Genomic DNA, 27,936 nt, shown 5'->3' with positions numbered 1-27,936 from the left:
AAGGTTTAGCTAATGTGATCTCAGTTTCATATTACGTATGATTTCCAGAAGGCAATAACAAGTGAATGGCTGATGTCCTTGGGAAAAGATAACTAGGTAACATGTTCATTGTTTAGCCTGGGAGTGGAGATGGGGCTGGTTATTAGCTAGTCATTACTCTAGGTGTTAGAGATTTAGATCAGAGTTTATACAGTTCTAATGAATATATGATGTATGACAGCTTTTCCCGTTATGCTTTTGGCTTCCTGATTAAACTAACAAGTTCGTATGTTGGAAAAACTACCACTGCCCACTCATAATGAATTACCCGGGCAGAAAGAGCAGGAAGGGCTGGGAGAACTGACATTATCCATCACACAGGGAGGGTAACGTGGGCATGTCACGGTTCTGAATGGGGACGTGGGTGACGATGGACTGAAGCCCCGCCTCGGAGTCAGGAGACCTGGGTTCCAGCCCTGACTCTTCAGTTTCAGAGGAAAAGTGGACCGGGTCACTTAAACTTTCTCAGCCCTCCTCTGCCCGTTTGTTTTGCCAGAGATGGAGTAATATGTACTGTATTTCTCAGAGGCGTTGTGAGGTTCACGCTGAAGGCTTAACGTCCTCCCAGCCTCAATCCACTGCTGCTGTCATTACCATCCCAGCAAGCGTCAGGGTTCTCTGGCAGTGTGGTTGCCCTTGAACAACACAGGTTTGAACTTCATGGGTCCACTTATGCATGGGTGTTTTTCTGTAGTAAATACTACTGTACTACATGATCGCAACCGGTTGAATTCAGTGATGTCTATATAGGAAGTGGACTATAACTTATATGTGGACTTCTGGCTGTGTGGAGGGCTAACGCCTCTACCCCCTGTGTTGACCAAGAGTCAGCTGTATGGATTCGGTTACAGGTTCCAAAAGGTAAGAGCAGGAAGAGGTGTGGAGTCTCCAGCAAGGCAAAGAGCTGCTGTGTGAGTGGTGAGTTCCCCAGCTTTGAGAGTATGTAAGCTTAAGGTCCTTTTCCTCTCAGATGGAGTAGTTTAGATTCCCTATGAACACATTTTTCTATATATCAATCATCTGTGAGGCATAGGAAACATAGTGGGTCTGGAGAGAACAATAAAGATGGTTAAAGCAAAGTTTTGTTTTAAGAGAAATCTAAGAGAGGAAAAATACTCCACTCTGTCAGAATTGACACTTGATTTGCTGGGGATAATGGATTCAAAGCAACATGGACCTCTGTTTTTCCCCTCTTGTATAATAGATGAGAAAATTTCCTCAAGTGGAGGGTATGTGCTACTAAATGCTGGCTAATAGGTACTGGACATTGTTCTCAAAACTGCACGTTACTCGTGGAGTTCTCCCACCTACCCACTGGAGGGACCCGCTCATAAACTGACGCCCAGGAAGGTTATGTAACTGGCCTCAGTCGCACGGCTACTCCTTTGCAGGCAGGCTGGCTCCGAGTCTGTTTTACAGTGACACTCCTGTGGTCGTTTTCAGGGAAATGACAGTCATATTCTGCAATTTGCTTTTAATTATCAGTCTCCCTCGAGGTGGACTGGAGTGGTGTGCCTGAGGATGGATGAGTTTGGAATCCTTGACTTTGGGGATCTGTGTGGGGACTCCCACTAGGGGGGTTACCTCCCTTCACTCCCAGTGGAATGTGGCCTTGGGGACCAGATGTGTAACTGAGGGTGCATCTCTGCAGAACGGCTGGCTGGATGTAGGAAAAGCCTCTGAGGCCAGACATTAACTTGACATAGAAGGGATGGAGGCTCAAATAGGTTGTGTGATATTAGCATAGTTCACCTGTTCAGTCTTTGCTTTAAGCATAGTAAAGAGGAAGGCCTTTTTAAAAAAATGTATTTAAAAATATTTTGACTGTGTTGGGTCTTAGTTGCTGTGTGCGGACTCTCTAGTTGTGGGGTGCAGGCTTAGTTGCTCTGAGGTATGTGGGATCTCAGTTCCCCGACCAGGGACTGAATCAATGCTCCTTGCATTGGAGGATTCTTAACCACTGAACCACTAGGGAAGGCCCAAGAGGAAGGCCTTTGATCAGAATTGGTTTGCCTTTTCAAGAGTGCATATTAAATGTAGGCTGCCCCTGATGATAGCAATAGATCAGAACATTTCTGTGACAGGTTGTGTGGAGTTTTAGGATGCAGTTTCCCACTAGGAGTATTTTTGCAGGTGATGGTTCCTAGTTTGGTCTGTTTGGTCATAGTACTCTGGAGCTGTGATATTCCCAGTGTGAGACTGCGTGAGGCCTGAGGCGGGGGTCTGCGAACCATGAGGTATCGGGTGTGGTTCCTGGTTTGGGGGTGACTGATGTCTGGCATTTTGCCTGCCTCATGTGGTATTTGACCTTTTCAGACTTTCTCTGGCCCTAGGTGTGTTTATGGGCCCTGAACCTCATCACACAAGAGGTTGCTTTGACTGTGCTGAAAAGACGTTTCCTCTTAGCAGCTGTTCTCAGCTATTTTTCTCCAAATGGCAGTGAACTGATACAAGGGTGTGAATCACCAACATACCATGCCTCTCTTAGAAGTGTATTTGTGTTTTCAGAAAATATTATTAAACCAAGTGAATTGCTACCTGGTAAAATTGGACATGACTCAGTGACTGAATAACAAAAACAATATAGCATCACCGACTCAATGGACGTGAATTTGAGCAAATTCTGGGAAATAGTGGAGGACGGAGAAGCCTGGCATGCTACGGTCCATGGGATCGCAAAGAGCTCGATACGACTTAACAGCTGAACAGCAACAAAATTCCAGTAAACCCGAATGATTTGGTGATTTCAATTCTATAACCAAGAACTTGGGAAGTGTGAAATAAGAGTGAACAGGCCGCTAGATGCTTAAACCCTACTCCCTTCCTCAGTTGCTTCTTTGTATAAATTGTGAATTTCTAGCGTCTGAATTTTATTTTCTAACAAAGCTTACACAACAGACGGGAAGATAAAGAAGGTTGCCAAGTGTGAATTGTAATATGAAATGTTACTTGCACTGAAAAAAAATAAAAATGCCCAGAAATAAGATTTTTTTTCCGCATATGGGTCTTTATACCCCAGGACACCTGATTTGTGTACTGTGATGGAAAACAAAGCAGAAGCAGACCCCTAAGCCAGCCCCAGAGCACGGCATCCGCTGTTCTGGAGAGAGCTCTTTTATGTGACTACAGTGCAGGGCTTGTTCCCCTTCACGATGCGGCTGTTCTCTTCTGGTTTTTTCCCACCACCTGGACAGTAACTGGAGGAAGATTCATCTGTGTGTAGTGTATGAGTTAGTTGGCAGCACCCTGAGCTGTCAGTTAGCTTTTGTTGGCTGTTGGCAAGTTATTTAAAAATACCAAGTGTTTGTTTTCCCAAGAGTTGAGGATCATCACTCTGGGGAGAATGGGCTGGAGGGTCCCTGAGGCGGTGGGGCCAGGTCATCTTCACCCAGCACTGCCAGCCAGTTCCCTGGTGAGCTCGGGTTAGGAGTACCCCGAGGGCACCTGGCTCAGTGGAGGGGACCGCCGGGGAGGCTGCCATCCATGCTGGCTTTGTTGGCCTGTTGAAAGGCGGGGGGTGGAGGGGGCGCTGGTGCCGCCCCTTAGAGCACAGAGCGTCGCTGTCTCGGAAGGCGGGCTTGAGTCCCAGGCGACGCAGAACTTTCTTCCAAGTTTCACTCCCCATGGGTTGTTGCATGTGAATATTTTTCTTAGCTCCCATCTCCTGATCAATTTTTGGTCATTGATGATTAAAAGTGAAAGTGAAAGTGTCAGTCGTGTCCGACTCTTTGCGACCCCATTGACTAGAGTCCACCAGGCTCCTCTGTCCATGGGATTCTCCAGGCAAGTATATCAGAGTGGGCTGCCATTCTCTTCTCCAGGGGATCTTCCTGACCCAGGGATCGAACCCAGGTCTTCCACATTGCAGGTGGGTTCTTTACCATCTGAGGATAAATGGTGTTATTTAATGCAATTCCAGTGAAGATCTTGCTGAAGTAGCATTTTTTTCAGTGTGTCCTTTGTTCCATGGTCTGATTCTAATACTGACACCCGGTACTTTAGGAGATGCGCTGGATGGCCACTGAAGCCAGATGGCCTGTGGGTGGCGGGACTCTTGGGGGCAGCTTGGGGGGCAGGTCGTCATTAGCTTCCCTGTCTGTTTTTATGAAAATGTGCACTTTGGAGCAACGTGTACAGGAAGAGCTTTTAAAGCACAGGTGGAGACGTGGGCGTGGCCTTCAGGAGAGGCTCTCTGGCAGCTGCTCAGATGGAGGTGGGTGCTGTTACGGTCTCCCTGAGAGGTGAGGGCATCGGGTCCTCTCCATGCCCTCACAGCTTTCCTCCTTGAGTCTTGATGCAGAGCCTGGGAGGGAGGGCAGTGTCTCGGCCCTTTGGGGCTACTGTGACGTATACTATAGACTGGGTGGCTTCAACAGGATGCACTGGATATCAGTTCTGGAGGCTGGAAGTCCCAGATCACGATGGGGCAGGTTCTAGTGTCTAGTGAGGGACTGCTTCCAGACTGAGGCGCGGTCTTCCTGCTGTGGCTTCACAGGGTGGGAGGGCCAGGGAGCGCTCTTCAGGGGCCTCTTTGATACGAGTGTTGGTTCCACTCATGAGGGCTGCACAGTCATCTCCCAAAGGCCCCACCTCCAGCTACCACCATATTGGTGTCAGGACTTACCACGACTTTGGTGAGGGGCACAAGCATTCAGCCTGACCTCTGTGGTGTCAGGCTGCTCCCCGGGACTTGCTGAGATGCTGTGTGGTATCGGCTGCCCTAGTGTGGGCTCACACAGGCAGAGTCAAGGACAGGCGTGCCTTCGGAGGCTCCCCAGCGGGACCATTGCCCAGGGGTGAAGTAGCAAATGCTTTGCCCCAGATTTAGTCTGATCCTGATAGATGCATTCTACAGATGAAGCACACTGAGGTCTGATACACTGAGATCTGATCTCAGCACCCTGAGGTTCATGTCTATCCCATGCCTTCTCTCGATGCCAGCTCCCTGAAGGCCTGGCATCCCCGCAGGCCTGGGAGACTGGTGAATGTCTGTACAGAAAAGATGGCAGCCATTCTTGGGGGCATCTATCCATGCCCTCCAGGGCCAGTGAGACTGACAGGCATTTAAAAGTGAACGAGACTTCTCTAGCCCCAGGCTGCAGAGAGGGCAGATGTGAGGAGGGCTCTGACCTGGCAGTGCTTCTAGCTTTTAGGCAGGGGAGGAAGATGGTGATTGGTCCCAGGGGTTGCACAGGTGGGTTCTGCTCTCTCCAGCTTCTTGTACCTGGGCGAGTGTGGCAGCATTCTGTGGCGGAAAGGAGGCCACAGGCTAAGCCTCTTTTTCCTGGGATGTGAATCTGATGAAAGATTTTGGGGAAAACTGAAATGATACAGACATGAAGTGGACTGGTGGACAAAGCTGGACACATGGATGCCCTTAGAAGCGGAGTGTGCTGGATTGGGTCCCTGGTCGCCTTGCTTTTTCATTTCCTTACTGCAGAAGGCTATTAACGTCTGAGTACGTGGATCCCTGAACTAGCTCACTGTAATCTTGACCCATATTTATCAATTCTGAGTGGAAAGGAGGAGGCGGCAGTTAGCCAGTACACCATTGCTAGGATTTAATTTCCCCTCCTTTTTTTTTTATGATTTCCTTTTTATTCCTCTTGCCTCTTCTCCCCTCCTTCTGCTCCTTTCCCTCCTTCCTTTTGCCTCCATCCTCCTGAGGCAAGTCATACCTCTTGATTCCTCATCATACCTCTTGATTCCTCGCCATACCTCTTGATTTCTGGTCATACCGCTCTGATTTCTGGCACCTCTCACTCTCAGGGTGTTGGGAGGGAACACAGTGTGTCCATTGCTGCCTCCCTGAGTGCCTAAGCTTGTGACTGGGTTCATTTTCCATTTGGTTCCCGCAGCCAGAGCAGGGTCTTGACTTCATCCCAAGCGCTTTTCCTTAGAAGTGAGTGGCCTCAGGCTCTGGGTGAGGGCTCTCTTGGGCACATCTTCTGCAGTTAGAGAAAACATCCTGCCCACCCTTCCTTCTGGTTGCCCTCACAGCTGTGGCTTTATCTGATATGATTTTTTTTTTTTTTTTTTAAGCCATGAGATCACCCAGGAGGCGTCAGTGGAGGGTTAACAGAGGTTATCCTTGAGGTGTCCTTGGATGCAGAGTGCAGTTTGAAGTCAGACTTGCTGAACCAAAATCCAGCCCTTCTGATGGTCCCACAGCGTGGCCTGCCCAGGCTGATGTTCATTTACGGGTAGAGCCTCAAAGTTGCCACTGGTCTTTATCTTTAAAAACGAGGTGATGTGGGCAGGAAGGAAAGCTGGAAGCCAGAGGTCCCTGCCCAGGTTTTGGGCTCCTTACTCGTATTATGGACAAAAGCTCATCTGCTCAGTCTGAACTGCATGTCACAGATTGTTTAGAGGGGCCTAGGGCTTCCTGATGTGTGTTCGTCCCTCCCCTTTGTCACCTGCTTTCTTGAATCCAAGACCTAGAGCCCTTGGTCTGTCTTGGGTAGAAAGGGAGGGTCCTCGGACATCCTGGGATCCAGGCTTGCTCTGCCTTTGCTGCCTGGCCTTGGACAGAGAGAGACACACGTTCAGTGGGCTGCAGCCCCCAGCATTTATAGAAATGAGATGTCTAGTGCTTCGTTGGAGGAGTTAATGAGGATTAAATCACAGTGGCTAAAACATTACCTGGGGAGATGGCTGACTTGGCGTTCTGATAGAACAGTCGGTCCCTTTCTTTCTGCAGCTGTGGAGAAAGGAGGTGCTAGGTGGATCCACGCTGTAGAAACAGTGATACTGCTCCTCTGGGTCAGCCATCCTTGCTCTCACTCTGCAGGAGATGCTAAACACTTGGATTCCTCCTTGTCCCGGCCTGCTCCGGAGAGGTCTCCCTGCTTCTTTAGCCTGTATGTTTCCTATCTCCCCAGATCCGTGGAGTCCAGAGAGCTCCTTCCTCTCTGAACCTTAGCACTGGGGCAAGGTCAACAAGAATGCTCCCGTGTCCTTCAGAGACAAAGCCTTGTAATACGCATGGTTTGTAGCTCAATTTGGGTTCCTCTGCAAACACCTGAGTACCTGTCCTGTATCGGGCACTATTGGCGCTGGAGATGTGAGCTGCAGGAGGTTAGAGACCTGTCTGTTTTGTTCACTGTTACATTTATGAGCCTGCCACAGGCAACAGAGGAATGACAAGTATCTCAGGTAAATACTGTGAGGAAAATAGAATAGAGGGGGTATGGTAGAAAGTGATAAACAGGGCCTGTCTTTAAATTAAATGTTCAGGAAAGGCTCTGTAGAAAGGTGATACTTAAGCTGAAAGTTATATGGTGAGGCAGAGCCATGCGGGGGTAGGGGCCACAGGGAGAGAACAGGAGGCTGGATCAGTGTGCTGGGGTAGGAAGGGGCGGCTGTGGAGAAGACAGGCAGCGTTCGACAGCTTCAATAAGAAATTTAGATTCTATTCTTAATGTGATGGAAGATTTTAAGCCAGGAAGTGGCATCTCATGTACTTTTTCAAAGAAGCACTCTGCCTGCTGTTTTGTGAGGGGTTGGTGAAGGTTGAGGGTCTAAGCAGAGACCAGGTGAAAGGGGGCAGGCCTCGTCCAGGGGAAGAGGGAAGGGGTGGAGGGAGTTGGGAAGTGTCAGATTAGGGCATCTTTTGGAGGCAGAGCTGATGGACTGGCTGATGGGTTGAGTATGGATGTGCTTTAGGCTTAGCAAGCAAGTGTACTGAGGTGTCATTTTCTGAGATGGGAAACACTAGGAAAGAAACAGGTTGGAGTGGGGAAGCTAGGATTCTAGAGTTCAGTTTGGTCTTTTTAATGTTTAATATACATGTTAGATACCAAAACAAAGACATTAAGTTGGACATGTGACTCCAGATCTCGGTGGACTGTTACTTACATGAGAGCTGTGGCTGCAGGGTCACTTCAGAGGGTCTGTGTTTGTGTGTGTGTGCACATGTGTGTGTGCACATGTGTGTGTGCATGTGTGTGTGTGTGTGTATACATGTATGTTGAGGGGAGGGAGCTGTTTACAGGTAGGTGGAGGAGAGGAGCTGTGAACTCCACAGTGAAGAAGCCGGGAAGGAGGAGGACCAGGAATGTGGTCAGCAAAGCTCTGTTTTGGAAACCTGCCTTTGTACAGCGTGTTCACGTAGCGGGAGACTTTTCATTCTGAACACACCTTGGTTTGATTTGGTTGCTTGGCTTCCAGAGGTTCTTGGCTTTTATCTTGCTGGTTCCATCTGGGTGCGGGGTATTGTTAAGTGATTAAATTGATATAAATTATTCACCGGTCTGTCTTTTAATGTTTTTCTTCTGCCATCTGGAAACCCTCTGCACGGTGGGTGCTGGGCTTCAGTGCTGGGTGCCAAGAATAGCAATGATGACAATTAGCATTTGCATAATGCTTGGTAGCTGTAAATCTAATCTGATAGCCACCACCCAACTACTCAAACACTTCAGTTGCTTCTGGGTAAAGGATCATGTAAGAACCCCTTGGCTAGGAATTAAGTATCTGCTGTGACTCTGGCCTGCCCTTTGAACTTCCCTCCCACCATTCCTGCCCACAAGTCCCCAGCTTCAGCCTGGCCAATGGCCTTGTACTTTCTTGCCTGGACTATCAGCTCTGTCCCCACACCTGCTTCTGGTCTTGTAGGTCAGGTTCTCTTGGGGGACTCCTCCTGGAACTTCTAGCCAGACAGACCTCCCATTCCATCGTCTCCGAGATGGGTCCCACTTACTCCTTTAATCCTGTGCTTATCTCCAGGAACTCTGTTCCCTGCCACTTAACCTTTAACTGATGACAAATATCACCTTCTTTATGCTTTGTCTGCTTCACTGTGCTGTTAGCTCTCCAGGGGCAAAAACGTGCCTTAGAAGATTTCCTTCCTACCACATGTCATCTTCTGGCAGAGTCATCTTCTGTCCATGGGAGGGATTTAATATCTGGATTTATTCTCCTTTGATGCCCTTGTGAGGTCACATAGGCAGTTGCTCAGTTTGATTCAGTTGGTCAGTTCTGTCCGACTCTTTGCAACCCCGTGGACTGCAGCACGCCAGGCTTCCCTGTCCATCACCAACTCCTGGAGCTTACTCAGACTTAATGTCCATCAAGTCCATAATACCATCCAACCATCTCATCCTTTGTGATCCCCTTCTCCTCCTGCCTTCAATCTTTCCCGCATCAGGGTCTTTTCAAATGAGTCAGTAGTTTGCATCGGGTGGCCAAAGTGTTGGAGTTTCAGCTTCAGCATCAGTCCTTCCAATGAACACCCAGGACTGATCTCCTTCAGAATGGACTGGTTGGATCTCCTTGCAGTCCAAGGGACTCTCAAGATTCTTCTCCAACACTGCAGTTCAAAAGCATCAATTCTTTGCTGCTCAGCTTTCTTTATAGTCCAACTCTCACATCCATACGTGACTACTGGAAAAACCATAGCTTTGACTAGACTGACCTTTGTTGGCAAAGTAATGTCTCTGCTTTTTAATATGCTCTCTAGATTGGTCATAGCTTTTCTTTGAAGGAACAAGCATCTTTTAGTTTCATGGCTGCAGTCACCATTATAAACGAGAAAACTGAGGCAGAAGTGGGCCTTCCTGGGGATGGGGGGCACTCGGCTTGTCCAGGGTCACGCAGCAGTTAGTGACAGGACTGGGACCCGTCTTCCAACCACCAGTTCCCATTTCCAGCCTCCTCTCAGTCCACAGTCCCTGAACGGCAGGTGGTTCACTGTCCACGGTCGTTGCCTACGTCCTCTGTGTAGCGCTCGCACTTGTTTACGATGCTCCACAGACTTTGGACTGAATCCCCGAAGCTTGGAAGAGCCTTGCTGGACTGTGGCTGCTTTCCTTTCCTCCCAGGTCACGGGCAAATGCCAGGCCCCAGCTGCCCTTTTTTCCTTGATTAGTGGTTTTGGGTTATAGAGCCACAGCGCGTGTGGGCACCGTATTTTGCCTGGGGCGGCTGCAGCTCACCCTTTCTTCATTGCATCTGCTCCTGCAGAGCTGAGCATGTGTTTTCCGGAGCCTACAGAGAGGTTTTGAAGGGAGTCCCCATAGAATTAACAGGGGAGGGTAGTTCCACGGGGACCTAGATGACTTCTAGTTACCTCTCTTTCCCTTTAGTCCCAGCCTGGTGGGGATTGCTGCTTGCTCCTGGTGGAGGATGCAGTGTGTTCCAGACATCAGCTGTTGATCTGTCATTTGTTAACAGACAGGGCGGGAGTCTGGGACTTCATGGAATGTCCCTTGGACGCTCCCCTGCAGCAGGGAGACCTGTGCTAAGGATCCTGCTGCTGGCGTTCTTCCCTTTGGCTTTAGAGAAACACAGAGGGGTACGTTTCTTTGACACACACATTGCATCAGAGCTTTCGAACCTGCAGGGCTCAGAAATTACCACAGAAGCAGGAGTTCTGGCAGATAAGACCTAAGAAATTCCAGGAGCTCCGGCTGTGCTAACGCTGCCGAGAGACGTGCAGCATCATTAGACCTCCGTGCTGGGATTCGAGACAGAGTTGTTCCTGCCCAGATGTGCTCAGGCTGGCCACGGCCCTGAGCTGAAGAGTCTTTGAGATAGGACTGTATTTAGCGTTTCTGGTGGGAGAGAGGCTCTAGTTTCTTGCTGTGAGAAGCAGGAGCTACAGTGCTCGGGTTCGTCCATTCATCCAGAATGCACTGAAATAGTTTCCAGGCCCTGTATCCTATGTGGCTAGCAAAGAAGATAAATGACATTTTATTCCTACTCTGGAGGGAAAGGAAACATCTATGCAGGTGAATATAGTACCATTAAAGGGAAAGAGGAGACCACACTTCGGTCAAAGGAGCAAAAAAGACTCAACCAGAAGAAAAATTTAAGCCGGACCTTAAAGGCAAACAGCAGTGGGGAGGATGGGGGAAAGGAGGAAGACATTTGAGGCAGAGGAAAAAGCAGAGCCAAGGCACACAGACATTAAAGCTCTGGAACTATTTGGAAACTCAAGGTTAGTGAGGCTGAAGTGCAGGAATGGTGTGGGGGAGGGTCAGGGGTGTGGGCCCAGATCGTGAACCATCTGAATATGAACTTTATCCTGTAAACAGCATGAACATTTTCAAGCAGGGGTTTCATGAGGGGTGAAGGGTGTATTTTTTAAGGATGATAACTCTAGGGACTTCCCTGCTGGTCCAGTGGTTAAGAATCTGCCTTGCAATGCAGGAGACACAGGTTCAGTCCTGGGTCAGGGAACTAAGCTCCCATATGCCACAGGGCAACTAAGCCTGTGTGCGTGGCAGCTTCTGAGCCCATGAGCTTAAGAGCCCGCAAGTTGCAACGAAGATCTGACACAGCCACATAAAATAGATGGTTATTTACAAAACGGATGATAACTCTAGAACAACGTTCTCAGCTTTGGCACGGTTGCAATTTCAGGCTAGATCATTTTGATCCAGCTGTCCTGTGCACTGTAGTAACATCCCTGGCCTCTGCCTGCTGGAAGCTAACAGCACCCTCTCCCCTCACACCCCAGAGGGACCACCAAACTGTCTCGACATTGCCCAGTGTCCGCTGAGGACAGGTTTACCACATCCACCCCCCTCCCGCCAACTCCACTTGAGAACTACTGTTTCAGAATCGAGCAGTCTAGAAAATCAGCTGGAGTTGGGAGATTGGAGTCACGCAGACGAATTAACAATAGATTGTAATATTTCGCATGAAAGTTGGAGGTCCTGAACTAAGGCAGCAGAGCCGGAATTGAGAGGATGAGCTGAATCAAGGGAGCTGTCAGTCGTGCCTGGCCTGTGCTAGGCGCCTGAACAAACGCGGTTGAGCCTGAATTGGGATTCCTTACTTAAGCTTCGAACGTTGGGAACGGCTTGGAGGGTGGAAGGAGCCCTGGCTGGGAGTCAGCCCTGTTGATGGGTCAGTTCTTGTTCAGGGGCCTGAGTTGGCCAAGTCCCTCAACATCTCTGGATCTCAGCATGCTTCAGCTGTAGAACGTGTCTAAGGCCACCTGTGTGCCTCTCTCATGGAATTCTAAGACTTCACATTTGTGGAAGCCCTTTGAGAACAGTAGTACACTGTCCAAACACACAGTCGTTTCTCCATGCACATGCTCAGGAGCGAGGGCAGTGGGCTGGAGCTCACACAGAACACGAAGGAGAGGGAGGAGATCGCGGGTGCCTCATCCAGCTGTGGACTCATGGAGGCTGAGGCCGGCCTCCATGAAACGCATGAAGCCCTTGAATGGGAGACGGGATGTTGGCGTTTGGCAGGGAGATGGTTGCTGGCGTTTTGGTGATTAACATCTCAGCTATCCGCGGTGGAACTCTGTTATAACATGATGCTGTTCATCCTTCTATATCAGCAGTAAAACAAACTCTCGAGCTAAGCGTCAACCAAAAGCTGAAGGTTCTGTGTTAAACACAGGCTGCTGGTGGCTACAGCAGGGGAGGGAAGGGCTAGTAAGTAAGTGGTCTATTTTAAAAATCTCGTGATTATCCTTTACCAGGAAACTTTTCATGTTCCACCTGTTGCCTTTTGGTTCTTAGGACACAACCCTGGAGAGCAGTGTGCTCTAGGGCTAGGCACTGACTTTTCTGGGGGCCTTGTTTTCCTTCTTCGCTAAATAAGGAGAGAGCTTTAGTTATCTAAAAACAGAGACAAAGCTTTGAACTGATGGGCTCCTGTAGTCTCTGTGATCAGAGGAAGGCCTTTCTGTTGAACCGCAAACCATGATGTTTCCCTGGATGTATTGGTGGTGGTGGTTGTTTAATCACTAAGCAGTGTCCGGCTCTGCGGCCCCATGGACTGTAGCCCACCAGGCTCCTCTGTCTGTGGGATATTCCAGGCAAGAATACTGGAGTGGGTTGCCATTTTCTCCTCCAGGGTATAATTCCAACCCGGGGATTGAACGTATCTCCTGCATTGGAGGTTGCTATGAAATGATTTTTACCAAAAGCAGCCCTCTACTGGGAAGCAGGAAGGTGATGGAATGATAAATGCAGGCATAACGTTTGGTACTTCTTAAGTTCAACCTACTTATTGAAAAAAACAAGGCCCGGAGAATTTGAATAACTTGTCCAAGAAGGTTTTGCTGTTCGGTTGCTGAGGGAGGCCCGTGCCCCTGGTACCCTGCTTCTTAGACCAACATATTGTCCCTGTCAGATGCAAGTGCCTTTTGCTGGACGCTCCCAGCTCTGTGCTCTGGGTTGTCTTGGGAAGAACGAGCATGACTCCGCCTGCGTCCAGAACCAGGGAGATGGCTTTTCTCTCCTTTGTACATCTTCACTTCATTTAAGGTGAGGGCTGCTTGCACCACTTACCTTGAGGTTTGGTAGTTTCAGTTGTGACATTTCCCCAGGCCCCCCTCCATGCTGGGCTGGGTCTCCAGGAAGGCCTGGAACCAGGGACGTGATTGGAGCCACTGGGAGGGACTAGAGGTTTAGACCTGGTTACATCCCTATTTTAATCCCTAAGTGATACTGGAAAGAATACAGTGTGACTCAGGCTTTGTCCGGAGCCTGGATGATTGAGCACCTTGCGTATGTACCTACTTTAAGACCTGGGATGTGTACCTGTTACAGTAGGGGTGCACACCTATTTCAGCACCAACTATTCATCCTCTAAAGCTTTTCCCAAACGCTTACTGGTTTTCTAGTATGTAAGACATTTGTATGCAAGTGAGAATTTTGCTGAAAGGTAAGACGCACTAATGTTGCCTCAGAGTTTCTAAGTAACTCTAGAATGAAAATGTTTCCAGTTCAAAATGTTGTGTATATAACTTTTCTAGAACATGCTTGCGGTTTGCTTGGTAAGGAGCAGAGCTCTGGCAGGATTGGAGCACTTCTTTGCCACCCTCCCCTGTGGGCTATTAATAGTAGCAGGCTCTCAACAACAGCCTTTTGAAGCAGTACCACTCACCTGACGGTGTATTAAGGCCGCTCAGGTGAGTTGAAATGGCAGCAGGCAAAGGCTTCCGCTTGCACATCCAAAATTAGCTCCAGCAATAGAGCGCCTATGTGCAGCTTGAGCAAGAAGGACCACTGATCCCCTTGGTCATCTCATACCTGCTCCTCAAATTGTTTTTTGTGACGAGACCTATTTGGGGCAGGGAGGAGTTTTGGATTGAGAAGATGACCCATATTCTCTCATTTTAAACTTGAACCATTTCCACTCACACCACTAAGAATAGAGCATATAAAGGGGGGTATTTCACAGCGCATCTGTCCTTGGCTCCTTTTTTAAAAGTCTCCTATGTCTTCTCTGATTACTAACACAAAGGGTCAGGTCAGCAATTCTTTCAAGCTACACTCACTTTTTGACTGGACCAGAAGTGACATTTTTTAGTATAAAATACACTACATTCAAATTGGCCCCTAAAATGCAATCCTTCGACCTAGAGGAGATGAGTTGGATCATGCGTGAGACTCGCTGGCTCTCCGACAGCAGATTTGTTCGATGTTAACAGCGGATAGAACCCCCCGAAGAGTGATTCAGTTCTAGATAGGCAGGCTGCGTTATTGATGGTGGCTGCCCAGTGATTCCTCTCAGCACCAAGAGGAGAGCAAAGGGTGGAAAGCAAAGGCACCATCTTCCGGGCTTTGGTTAATGGGGACTTAAGCAGCAGAAAGCGACAGTTTCCTGGCTCTAAAATCAGTTGGTTCAAGGCTGCTCCTCAGTGTGCACGGGTTGGTTCTGGAACAGTTTTTCCCTCTTGCCTCAATTTCTGAGGCCTAAGAACTTCAGGTGCTATCACTGCACCTATTTGCTAATATACCAGATTGAACAGCCTCTCTTCATCCTTAGTGTCAGGCTTTTCCACTCAGCTCTCTGAAACTCCAAATAAATTCCGCGTGGCAAAATACAGTGAATAGGCTGGGAAATGTGGTTGAGAATGGAATAAAATGAAACATGAAGAAAGAAGATTCAAAAGCTGAATAAGTGTATCCCTAAAAAAAGAGTATGGTGGACACGGCGGTTTAGCAGGATGGAGTGAGGAAGTACCGGGTGAGTGAAGTAATAGGAACACCCAGGGGTAGAATTTCAAGGACAGCTTATCTGGAGTTCATCGGATGTTCGTGGAGTTCTGGAGTTCATCCACACAGGATGTGGATTCTGTGTGCGTCGTGTGCTCACCTGAGAACCGAGAGAAAGGCCTGGGAGCGTGCACATTGGCAAATTTAACTACACTCTCATGTGGAGGATTCTTTTTCCTTGTATATCTCCCTCTAAGTACTGACCTTTTTCTTCCAGTTATTATTGAGATATAGTTGCCATACAGCAGTGTATGAGTTTAAGGTATACAGCATAATCCTTTGATTTACATACATCATGAAGTGATTATCACAATAAGTTTGAACATCCATCATCTCATAGACACAAAATCAAAGATGTAGAAAAATTTAATTTTTTTCTTGTGCTCAGAACTCCTAGGTTTTACTGTGTTAACAGCTTTCATATGTAACATACAGCAGTGCTATGTTGTACATTATGTCTCTAGTACTTCTAATTGAAGGTTCCTGCTGGGTGACTGCCTTCATCCAACTCCCCCTCCTCTCAACGCCCCCTGCTCCAGTAACCACAAATCTAATCTCTAAATTTTCTGTGAATTTGTTTCTGAAGTGTGATTGACCTGCAACACTGTTAGTTCCTGTTACATAATGTAGCAATTCCACGTTTCTATACATTTCAAAATGATCAGCAGTAAGTGTAGATACAGTCTGTCACTGTACAAAGATATTACATAGTTATTGACTAGTCTCCACATTGTACATTTCATTCCTGTGACTCATTTATTTTGCACCTGGAAGTTTATGTCTCTTAATCTCCCTCACTCGTTTCTTTCCTCCCCTGCCCCCATCGCTTCCTCTCTGATAACCGCCTGTTTGTTCTTTGTGTCTATAATGCTATTTTTGTTCTGTTTGTTCATATGCTTTGCTTTTTAGATTCCACATATAAGTGAAATCATGTAGTGTTGGTCTTTCTGTGTCTTATTTTACTTAGCATAATGTTCTTTAGGTCCACCCATCTTGTTGCAGATGGCAAGATTTCATTCTTTTTGTGGCTGAGTGAGCTTTCGTTGTGTGTATGTGTGTGTGTATTTATATATACACCATACTTTCTTTATCTATTCATCTGTTGACAGGCACTTAGGACGCTTCTGTGTCTTGGCTACTGTCAGTACTGCTGCAGCGAACAGAGGGGCTCACTTATCTTTTTTTTTTTTTGTAATTTTATTTTTTACTTTGCAATACTGTGTTGGTTTGGTGTGTTCATTTTCTTTGGATAGATACCCAGGAGTAGAACTGCCGGATCATATGGTAATCTTATTTAAGTTTTTGAGGCATGTCCACTGTTTTCCACAGTGGCTACCCCAGTTTACATTCCCACTGTAGCACACATGGAGTAAGTTGTTGACAGCATTTGCTATTTGTTGTCTCTTTTGATGATAGCCGTTTTGACGGATGTGAGGTGATACCTCATTGTGGCTTTGGTTCACGTTTCCTCAAAGGTCAGTGATGCTGAGCATCTTTTCATGTGCCCACTGTTCATCTGTATGTCCTCCTTGGGAAAATGACTTCAGCCCCTCTGCCATGTTTTAACTCTGTTGCTTTTCTGATGTTGAGTTGTTTGCGTTCTTTGTATATTTTGGATGTTAATACTTTATTGCAGTGATCCCCAACCTTTTTGGCACCAGGGACTGGCTTTGTGGAAGACAGTTTTCCCATGGACTACGGGGTGGGGTGGTCTTAGGATGATTCAGGTGCATTTATTGTGCCCTTTATGTCTATTATTACAGCAGCTTCACCTCAGATCATCAGATACTAGATCCTGGAGGTTGAGACCTCTGCCCTATTGGATATATTGTGTGCAGATGTTTTCTCCTGTTCAGTAGGTGGCTTTTTCACTTTGTTGACAGTTTTCTTCTCTGTGCAAAAGCTTTTTATTTTGATGTCATACCGTGCACAAAAATAAATTCCAAATGGGTTGAAGACATAAACCAAAGACCTGAAACCATAAAACTTTTAGAAGAAAACATAGTATATTCCTGGAGGTTAGTCTTAGCAATATATATATATATATATATATATATATATATATATATATATATATATATATATATATATATATATATATATGTTTGGATATGTCTCTTTAGGTGAGGGAAACAAACAAAAATAAGCAAGTGAGAGACTTCCTGCTCATACTGACCTGATCTAGTCCATGCGCCTAGTCCTCCTCCTGTTTCTTCTTTCCTCTTACGTGTGACACCTAGATCTTCTTCGAGTGTGAGTGTGTGTATGCTGAGTTGCTTCAGTCGTGTCCAGCTCTTTGTGACCCCAAGGACACACCAGACTCCTCTGTCCATAGGATTCTCTAGGCAGGAATACTGGAGTGGGTTGCCATGCTCTCCTCCAGGGGATTGTCCTGGCCCAGGGATTGAACCCATATCTCCTGTGGCTCCTGCCTTGCGGGCAGGTTCTTTACCGCTGAGCCATAGGGGAAGGCCTAGATCTTCTTTAATATTTAAAAGAGAGAGAGAGAGAGAGACATCCCTGGCCGCCCAGGATAATATACAAAAGCAGAGTGATGCTCCCCAGCCCCTCCTGCATCTCTCCCCAGCATCATTTTGAGTTCTTTCCTCCTGTCCTGTGTCCCACCCAGACTGGCCATCTTTTGCCCTCCAGCGAGCACTATTCCTTCCTGTTCCAGGCTTGTCACACAGATAAACTCTCATTCTGGAACACCCCTCCATCCTCAGTATGCCTAGCCAACTCCTTGTCCATCTAGGATTCAGTTTGAATCTTGCTCTTTCAACAAAGCCTTTCCCAGTGACCCAGACTAAGTGAGGTCACACAGCCACATGCTGTGAATGTCTGTGCTGTCCAAGCACTTAGGACCATTGCAATGGACTAATTGCATAATACGGTCTAATGTCCTTGAAGATAGGGACATGCCTGTTTCTTTGTCCCAGCACCTCACACAGTGCCTGTTATGTGGCAGGTGTTCAGTAAATACTGGTGGATGAATGAATAGAGTCTGTGTTCTGGTCAGGGGGCCTTGTAGCTTATGGGGGACATGTCCCAGCTGAAGAATATTTACTGAATTAGCCTCAAAGATGAAGTGTTTAAATACAGGTGATGGGAAGAGCAGCATGCTTTATCCTGGGGAAGGAAGATTGGGAGCCGGCTGGAGTCCTGAATGTGAGTATATGAGGTATTTAAATTCTAAGATACATGATCTCCGAAAGACAAACCAAGAGCAGAAGTCTTCTTCAGAAAAGAGTGGTTTCCTGATGCAATCTCAGTTACTTCCTTTTGATCAGTGAAGCTCTGTTTGCAGAAGCCACCTTAGCTGTAATGCGTTTAGTCAGTGCTGGTTTTGGCTGCTTGGAGAAGTCTACTAATGGAACACACTTTAAATTTTTTATAAAATGGAAGCAAACATACTTAACTTTGCCTTGGTGAGTATTTCTAGGACTGTGACTTGCTAATAAGCATTGTGGTGAATGCAAACTATTTATAGACTGTTTTCTTTGGGGAAAACAATATAGTAGTCTTTGATTGTGGAGGTCAGGAGTAGGTACCTGTTACAAAGAGGAAAACAACTGCCCAATGATGGCTTCATATGCAGATTTTAAACGTTGGTGTTTCAAAGAGCTTAGGTGGAAATGAAGATAGTGTGCTCCGGAAAACTGTCTTAAATGACTTAAAGATTTGTAATATGATGATGGACTGTTTAATCACATACTAAATTGCTCTGTACAGGGAGTCCACAGTCTAGGAGCTGTAGTCATATTACCGGAAGTGAAATTCCAAAAAAAGTTTTAGCTTCTTGATAGGATTCAGACATATATTTAGCTGCGTGAAATGTATGAGCTTTGAGTACATCTTTCCTGATTCCTTTAGTAGCAGGTTAAATGGGTTTAACATTACCGGCTTACTAAAGCAACTTGCTGGGCTCCCTGGTGGCTGAGCGGTCGAGAGTCCACCCGCCAGTGCAGGAGATACAGGTTCGATCCCTGGCCTGGGGGGATCCCAAGCCTCAGAGTGGCCAGGCCCTGGCGCCGCAACTGTTGAGCCTGTGCTCTGGAGCCCGGGAAGTGCAACAGCTACGCGCCTGCACCGCAACTGCTGAAGCCCGCGTGCCCCAGAGCGCGTGCTTGGCATCAGGAGGGGCCACCGCAGTGAGAAGCCTGTGCACGTGCCCTGCTGGGATTGATTACTTGGCCGTGTCTGTGCTCTCCCCAAGGAGCTCTCTGCGTCTCCATCCCAGGGCCCAAATTCCTGCCACAGTGACAATATCTACCATGCTGTGCTAAATGGTCCATGTACATGATTTCATTTAATCTCAACAGCAACTGTAATACAGAAGATATTTCTCCACTTTACAGATGAAGAAACTGGGCCTGTGATGGGGGTTGAGGCCAATCATAATACCTGGTACCTGCAGCTTCTCCTCCTGCTCACCTGTCTCCCATCGGGGGAGCCCAGCCAATGCGAAGGGAAGATGCCCAGCAACATACTGATGGGGATGCTCTGAGTTCAGACCCCAGATTTGGGGGACTAATCGTCACCACTGGGTTCAGGGTGCAGTTCTTGTCTGGGTACATGAACATGATCTTTAGACTTCAATAGATGTACAGAGGATTGTGGGAGGTTCTGCTCAGATGGGGCAAAAGGCCCAGTCTTTGTCCTCCGGACTCGTCAGATGCAAAAGAGTGAAATGTGACCCACTTCCTGCTACAAGGGCACTTGGGTAAGATATCGTCATAGTTGCTACAACGTGGCAGTCCTCTGCCAAGTTCCACACCGCTGGGGAAACTGCTCTTGCGATGGTGCTGAAATGGAGACATTGGCTCGGGGAAGCGTGTGGTCTCTCCTCCCCCTCCGAGAACTGTTGCTTTAGCAAGAGAAGTTTCAAAATGGACACCTACACCCACAGAGGACATCACTTGTGACATTTTGGAGGAGTATTTAGGTGTCTTCCTGACCTCACTGAAGAACTGAGCTGTGAATAGCCCCATTTTTAAACAAGAGACACGTGTTTGTGGCCCAGAGGGTTTTGTAGTCTCTTGGCACCGTGGTTCTCAGCCTGCCCTCCTGCACCTTGTAGCTGGATGTGGGCTCCAGGCGAGCTTGGGGGAGCAGCCTGCTGCCCCTTTGCTGCATGTGATCCTTCCTGCCTTGGGCGACATCTGAGTCCCAGGTCTTGCCTCCTTGCCTTTCACTTCTGTGTTTTCACTCCTGAAGTGAGGAGCTGGCACTCCTCTCTGGGCTGGGTCTCCGACTGGTCCTGAATGGAGAAATAGGGAGGTTTCTGTGCTCCTTGAGGAATGGAAGTTGACCAACTTGATCTTGCATCTTATCTAATGAGTTCTAGAACAAAATTCACGCCCTGAGTCAATCTGTTGCCTAGTTTCTCTGTTTTTTCAAAAAGACTCCCCTTCCCACCCACAGCCAGAGCCCCTCTTCCAATCACAGAGCAGAGGTTTGGGTGCCTACTAACTGTGACATCATGTCAGTGCTGGGGTACAGTCGTGAATGAAGCCAGCAGTGTGCCCACTCTTTGTCCCCTAAACACGATAGAAATGAACACAAGTTTATCTGATCAATCCCCAGGTTAGGCTTGGGGTCCCCTCTCATCCATCCCCAGGAGTCTGTGCCCAGACTGCTTTGCTTTGAGTCAAGACCACATTGTGGCCAACTCTTTGGTCTGATTCTTAACTCTAAGACTGCCTAGTGGCTTCACTTGGCATGTCATTATGGATGGGTATTTACCCTTTCTTCATGTGTAATTATAAGACACTTTGTACAAAATATATACTCAGCCGGACCTGGGCTGCTGTAAAAAAGTCAGTACTCCTCCATGGTGGGAGGAATGGGGGGGGCGAGGGGGTCAGGGGGCTGGGGAGTGGAGACAGAGGAGGGCTTAGAGTCTGAGACCTTCTCTCTGGTTCTGCCCTGAACGCAGCTCTTTCACTGTGAACTTTGACAAATTGTCCAGTATATTTCACCCTCAAGTTTCTTCGAATGAAATATTAGGGCTAGCCCTACTCCCCACTCCAGTACTCCTGCCTGGAAAATCCCATGGATGGAGGAGCCTGGCTGCAGTCCATGGGGTCGTTAAGAGTCAGACATGACTGAGTGACTTCACTTTCACTTTTCACTTTCATGCATTGGAAAGGGAGATGGCAACCAACTCCAGTGTTCTTGCCTGGAGAATCCCAGGGACGGGGGAGCCTGGTGGGCTGCCGTCTATGGGTTCACACATAGTCGAACACGACTGAAATGACTTAGCAGCAGCAGCAGCCCTACTCATCTTTTTTTTTTTTTAAACAAGGATGAAATGATTAAAGGACTTATATTAGTGTAAGATTATGGAGGTGGCATTATTAATAATTCTATGGGGTGAGTGTTTCCAGTGTTCCTATTCTCTTTTCCCTCAAGTCCACTTTGGCTCTGAGGCTCACTCTGAAACAGTGAGTTTAACTCTGACGGCATGTTCATCCCTTAGGAAGCTTTTTTAAAAAATAAAAAGAGTGCTTGGGCCCTACTCTCAGACTTAATCTTAATTATTCAAGCGTAGGGTGTGGGCATTTTTTTTTTTTCCTAAGATCTGCAGGTAATTCTTTAATGTCAGCCAGCACTGAGAATCACTCCTCTCATGTTTTGAGGATGAAGCAGTCTAGAGCCAGTTACTGATTTGAAGGTCACCTATGTGTGATGATTTGTGGCGCACCTATAGGTTCCTAGTGGGCTTCCCTTGTAGCTCAGCTGGTAAAGAATCACTGCAGATGGTGACTGCAGCCATGAAATTAAGAGACGCTTACTCCTTGGAAGAAAAGTTATGACCAACCTAGATAGCATATTCAAAAGCAGAGACATTACTTTGCCGACTAAGGTCCACCTAGTCAAGGCTATGGTTTTTCCAGTAGTCATGTATGGATGTGAGAGTTGGACTGTGAAGAAGGCTGAGCGCCGAAGAATTGATGCTTTTGAACTGTGGTGTTGGAGAAGACTCTTGAGAGTCCCCTGGACTGCAAGGAGACCCAACCAGTCCATTCTGAAGGAGATCAGCCCTGGGATTTCTTTGGAAGGAATGATGTTAAAGCTGAAACTCCAGTACTTTGGCCACCTCATGTGAAGAGCTGACTCATTGGAAAGGACTTTGATGCTGGGAGGGATTGGGGGCAGGAGGAGAAGGGGACGACAGAGGATGAGATGGCTGGATGGCATCACTGACTCGATGGATGTGAGTCTGAGTGAACTCCAGGAGTTGGTGATGGACAGGGAGGCCTGGCGTGCTGCGACTCATGGGGTCGCAAAGAGTTGGACACGAGTGAGCAACTGAACTGAACTGAACTGAACTGAACTGATAGGTTCCTAGTAGCATGGAACACCTTGGGTTGGTTTCCTTCCCCTAATCGCCTATGGAATCCCGTGAGGATCCTGCCTGCCAGATGGCTCAGTGCCTCCCCATCATCAGTACTGCTTAATGCTTACAATATCCATACTGTGGGGTCTCCTCTAATTTTTAGGATGCTTCATGAGGTAGGGCCAATGTTTACCCACATTGTACAGCTGAGAAAGCCAAGCCTCGGGCCCATTCATCACCTTACCCATGCTAATGAGTGCTGGCTGGAGTTCTTAGCCAGGCTGTCTAGCTCTGGAGCCTGCTTAAGCGCAATACTGATAGGGACAGAGTCAAGGGATAAAGCAGGTGATTCAATAGTTAGACTGTAAGTAGAAAAAATACGAGAGACCCTGTAAGTTAATGATCACTTCAAGGAAGCAGGTCTGCTTAACCACGACACCAAGCAGGCTCGCTTAGCAGCACAACCGTGCAGCAGAAGCGCGGGACACGCCCCCAAACAATGACACAGTGGCGGCGTGAGACCTGCAGCGTGCCCGCCGAGCCCAGGAAGTAAGCATCCCTGGGACACGCTCTTTGCACACATTGGAGAAAAATCGTGGTACCAGCTTGGCCATGTTGCTGTTGTTGTTTAGTCACTAAGTCATTTCTGACTCTTTGTGACTCCATGGACTATAGCCCAGCAGGCTCCTCTATCCATGGAATTTTCCAGACAAGCGTACTGGAGTGGGTTGCCATTTCTTCCTCCAGGGGATCTTCTTGGCCCAGGGTTCAACCTTGCATCACCTGTACTGGCAGGCGGATTCTTTGCCTCTGAGCTTGGACAAGAAAACTCCCCTGCTCAACCTGGAGGAGGAGCTGATGATGGAAGCATGATTTTGCTCAAGAGAGACAGAGAAGTTCTCCCCCTCCCCACTTTTCCTTTGATTATAAAACTGTAGCCCACTGCATTCTCAGGGCACGGCACCCCTTCGCTGCCCAGCCACCCCACAACCCTGCTTGTAAGCCTCACAAGTGTCCTCTTCTGACAAATCACTTTTGTATCATTTTGTCTCGCACTGAATTCTTTTCTGCGCTGAGACACAAAGGACTGTGGTACTGGAGCTCTTCAGAAAGCCCCTAAACGACACCAAACTGTTTCAGAACTGCACCGCGTGATAATTGGTATTTATGGGTAAATACCATACTCCTCTCAGTACTGTATTCATATTTTTGCTGGGGCTTTCTGCAGATGGTGCTTTCGCTCAGGGTGAAAAATCCTCAGGCTGAAATTTCACGTTCAACCACAGGCCAGTGGGGAGAGGCCGCTGGGCACATGAGGGTCTGTACGGCCCTGCGTATCAGTTACCAAAGCAAACTCCAAGGACCACTGGCTTTTCAGACCTGCCTACACCCGGGGCACATCTGGGGAGCTTTAAAAATCACTGCCTGGTTCCCCCCCCCACCCCCGCTCCGGAGTGTGATGTAATTAGCCTGAGGGGCTGCCTAGCTGGAGATGCTGTAAAAGCTCCCCAGGTGATTCTCCTGTGCGACCAGGGTTGAACACAGTTTTCAGAGGCAACCCAGTCCCTCCAGTGTGAGGGAGCTGCCTCTGTGCGGCCTGCAGAGATGGGGGAATGAACTTGGGCTTGGAGCACGTGTTCTAGGTACTAATGCATTTCATTTCACAGAGCATCTGCCTTCTCTGAGTCATACACAGGGCTCTTTCCAAAAGAAAAAGCAGCTTTTCTTTAACAACTAGGTCAGACGTTATTTTGTTTACTTTGATATGATGGAATTAAGCATTGTTCAAACCGCATAGCGACAAGTGGAGTGGTCCTGTAATTGGGCTAGGTGAGGGTGCTTGTCTTCCCTGTAGTCTGCTGCCTCCAGGAAAGCTGTAGAGGTCCGGTTTGTTGGAATGAATTCCTTGAAGGTGAGAAGAAAATGAAAAGGCAGTGCAGAAGCTTGGCTCTAGGAAGTCTCTATCTGGCTCATAGAAATGATGGCTTTCTGTTAAGAGAAGATACTTGATCTTACTGCTTTCCCAGAGGTGAGAAGCGAGAACCCCTGTCAGGAGAGAGGCGTACAGGATGCTGTCTGCACCATGTGTGACCAGCACTGCTTTTGTTGTTTAAGTTAGAGTGACGTTCGTGTCACACAAGATTAACTGTTAAGTGAACAGTCCAGTAGCATTTGGTGCATTCACGACATTACGCAACCAGCTTGTCTATCCAGTTACCAAACCTTTCCACTACTGCAAAGGAAACCCTTCCCTGACAAATTCTTTCCATCTCCATAGCTCAGATCATATCTGTCTTCCTCCCTCAAGGCCTTTTATTTTAAATTGAAGTATAGTTAATTTACAGTAACGTCTTAGTTTCAGGTGTACAACAAAGTGATTTGATTATTTATATGTGTCTATATGTATGTTGTTTTTCAACTTTTCCGTTATGGTTTATCACAAGATATTGAGTCTTGCTCTCTGTGCTACACAGTAAATCCTTGTTTATTTTATATATGGCAGTGTACATCTGTAAATCCCAGCCTCCCAGTTTATCCCTCCCCTCATTCCCCTTTGGGAACTGTAAGTTTGTTTTCTGTGTTTGTGAGTCTATCTCTGTTTTGCAAAGAAACTCATTTGTACTGTTTTTAGATTCCACATCTATGTCCACTCACGTCTCTCCACCGATTCCCGTCTCAGTAAACATTTCCGGAGCATCTCCTACTTGCTGGGGATACAAAGATGCCTGATGGTGTATCTGAGGGACCTTGAAGTAGTAAGAGGAAACTGACGTGAAAGAAAACAATTGCAAAACCCTAGAAAAGGTTGATGCAAGAAGCTCTGGTTGCCGCAGCCCAGCTTTGGGAAGGGCTGCCTCTGCAGCACAGGGAAGGAAGGATTCAGTGGGGAGACGGCGCTGGAGCTTGGACTCTGCCCACGTGGACGGGGGGGAAGGGACATTCTAGGCTGAGCAAACGGTGTGTTCAAAGGTCGGGGTGAGGGGGCAGCAAACCTTTTCTGCAAAGGGCCAGAGAGCAAATAAGTTAGGTTTGGGGGGCTGTAGGGCCTGTGTCGCAGCTGTCACTGATACGTGGAAGCAGCCACAGGCAGCATTGATTAGACTGTGACGTGTTCCAATAAAACTTTATGGACACCAGAATCTGACACACAGTTTTCACACGTTAGCATGTGATTATCATTCTTTTGATTTTTTTTTTTCTCCCCTCAGCCATTTAACCACTTAAAGACCATTGGCTTGTGTACCAAGGCAGGGAAGACTGAGGTCATAGGCAGGGGCAGAACAGCAGGTGCTGGATGAGCCTGTTCTTAGCCCTGGGTGTGAGGTTATGCATCTCTGACAAACTGCCGGGCAGTGGTGCGGCTGAGGTCCTCTCTCGGAGCAGCAAGGAGCTGAAGTATGGTTAGGGTCCCCTCATGCCCCTGATGCTGTGTTAGCTTCTGTTGCTGTTGTTCCTCAGCCACTAGGTTGTATCCAACTCTGTGACCCCATGGACACCAGGCTTCTCTGTCCTCCACTGTTTCCTGGAGTTTGCTCACATTCATGTCCATGGGGTCGGTGATGCTCTCTAACCATCTTATCCTCTGTTGCCGCCTTCTCCTTTTGCCTTCAATCATTCCCGCATCAGGGTCTTTTCCAGTGAGTCAGCTCTTTACATCACGTGGCCAAAGTATTGGAACTTCAGCATCAGTCCTTCCAGTGAATATTCAGGATTGATTTCCTTTAGGATGAACTGGTTTGATCTCCGTGCAGTCCAAAGGACTCTCAAGAGTCTTCTCCAGCACACAATAAAGCGTCAATTCTTCAGCATTCTGTCGGTATTGGAAAATATAAATGACAATTTTCCACCTACCAGGTGTTTTCATTCTACTTAGAGAAGATTTATGTAAGTGGAAAGGTAAACAGACCCTCCCAGAGTAAGAAACAGCAGAAGAGCCAGGCGGTGAGATTCCCCACTGCTGTGCACAGTGAACTGTCCTGTGTGAGGCACGTGGACAGCAGGGTTAAGGTAGAGGAGCCCCGTGCGGGCTGTGGCTTGCAGTATATCACCCAGCTCGACCATGTCCACAGCTCATCACCGCCACTCGCTCTCTGTCAGCATTTGCCCCCTCCTGTCACATGTCACTTTATCTTCAGCCTCTCCTAGGGCTGTTACACTGAGTGAAGACTAGGCTGTGAGTTAGAGCCTTTTGGGTGTGCTGCCCCGCCTTTGACTGGAGGGGACATCCTAGCAGCCTCACTCAGGGACAGGGGCTGTAGTGGGGCTCTGGGAAGTCCTGAAGCTGGGGGACAGGAACTTGCAAGTCCCCCCAGCTGGATGGATGGCAGGCTTAAATGGCAGAGGAGGAGGTAAGTTAGAACACCCGAGGGAAGAGAAACGCTGAAACACTCAGTTTTCACTGGAGATGCCTCTGAGTTTTCTTCGCGTCTTATTCCATAGCACTCAGACGCTATAAAGCTCTATAGTATCTTCCTCTAAAGATACAGTAATATCTCGCTCTAGGCCAGGTTCAGAGGTGGAGAGAAGATTCTGTAAACTTGATTCATTGTAAAGCCAAAGGACAGCTTTGGCTTTGTACCCAGAGCTGGGGTATCAGCGATACAAATTGGTGGTTTGCTTTCCTATTAACTGTGTGTTCTGAGTTTCTTGCCTCAAGACTTTCACTCCTTGATAGCGAATTATAGACAAGTGTAGCAGGGGCTGGGGCTTGCTTTTTCAAAAGGTCAGTGATCACCTGGAGGAGAATGCTGTATTAAAAAAAAAAAAAAAAGTAGGACCCAAATCAAGCCAGCACCTGAGTGGCCACAGGGAGATTTGCTGTCTGTCCGTGAGGGAGGTGGGTGATGCTGACCCAGGCACACATTCTGGCTGGTCCTTGGTCTTAAGAGCTGTTAATTTCAGGTTTGCTAAAAATATCCTGTGACATACATATATATATGTATGTCAGACATATATATACATATGTATATACACACACACTTGTGTGTGTGTGTGTGTGTGTGTGTGTGTGTGCACGCTCAGTCATGTCCGACTCTTTGTGACCCCATGCACTGTAGCCTGCTAGGCTCCTCTGTCCATAGGATTCTCCAGGCAAGAATACTGGAGTGGGTTGCCATTTCCTCCTCCAGGGGATCTTCCTGACCCAGGGACTGAAGCTATATTTCTTGCATCTCCTATATATATACAGGAGGGAGGGTGTGTGCTCATGCGCACAGCTTCTCAACCAAACAGGCCCCGTGGAAATCGCATGCCTGTGAGGCAAATACTGAGAGATGTGTCTGACAGATGGCAGGCGTGTGTTGCCGAAGGTGACATCACTGGCAGATCCAAATGCTGCCGTCCGGTGCAGCAGACCCTACTTCTCCCGGCTGCACTCTGGACTTTGGACCTGAAAGCTCACCTTGGAGATTTCAGGTCCCCTCAGACTTGGACTGTAGGGTCCGAGGTGGGCCCAGACCTGGTCTTTCCAAGGCTCCCAGGCAATTCTAATGTGCTGTCAGGGGCCAGAGCCCCCGAGTGACATTGACAGTGCCTCCCACTCAGCGGAGACTGGCTGCATTCTTCCCCGCCCGAATCTGGGCATCTTAA

General features: G+C 47.8%; 1 protein-coding gene across 3 annotated transcripts in view; it reads left to right on the top strand.

Annotated features, from left to right (window-relative positions):
• MYO5B (myosin VB) overlaps positions 1-27,936 on the top strand; it is a 337,450-nt gene that overhangs the window by 113,587 nt on the left and 195,927 nt on the right. The window contains exon 1 of one of the 3 annotated variants that reach the window (XM_042239479.2): positions 26,256-26,696. The exons of the other annotated variants lie outside the window; for them this stretch is intronic. Within the exon in view, the coding sequence (XP_042095413.1) occupies positions 26,682-26,696 (15 nt within the window). The 5' untranslated portion in view covers positions 26,256-26,681. Of the gene's footprint in view, positions 1-26,255; positions 26,697-27,936 lie in introns of those variants that run through there. 3 annotated transcript variants of the gene reach the window in all.

The sequence above is a fragment of the Ovis aries genome, chromosome 23 (genome assembly GCF_016772045.2).
Source record: "Ovis aries strain OAR_USU_Benz2616 breed Rambouillet chromosome 23, ARS-UI_Ramb_v3.0, whole genome shotgun sequence".
In the NCBI taxonomy this organism is placed as follows: Eukaryota; Metazoa; Chordata; class Mammalia; order Artiodactyla; family Bovidae; genus Ovis; species Ovis aries.
The sequence above is the reverse complement of the archived record's forward strand: the minus strand, read 5'-3'. Positions and strand labels throughout refer to the sequence as shown.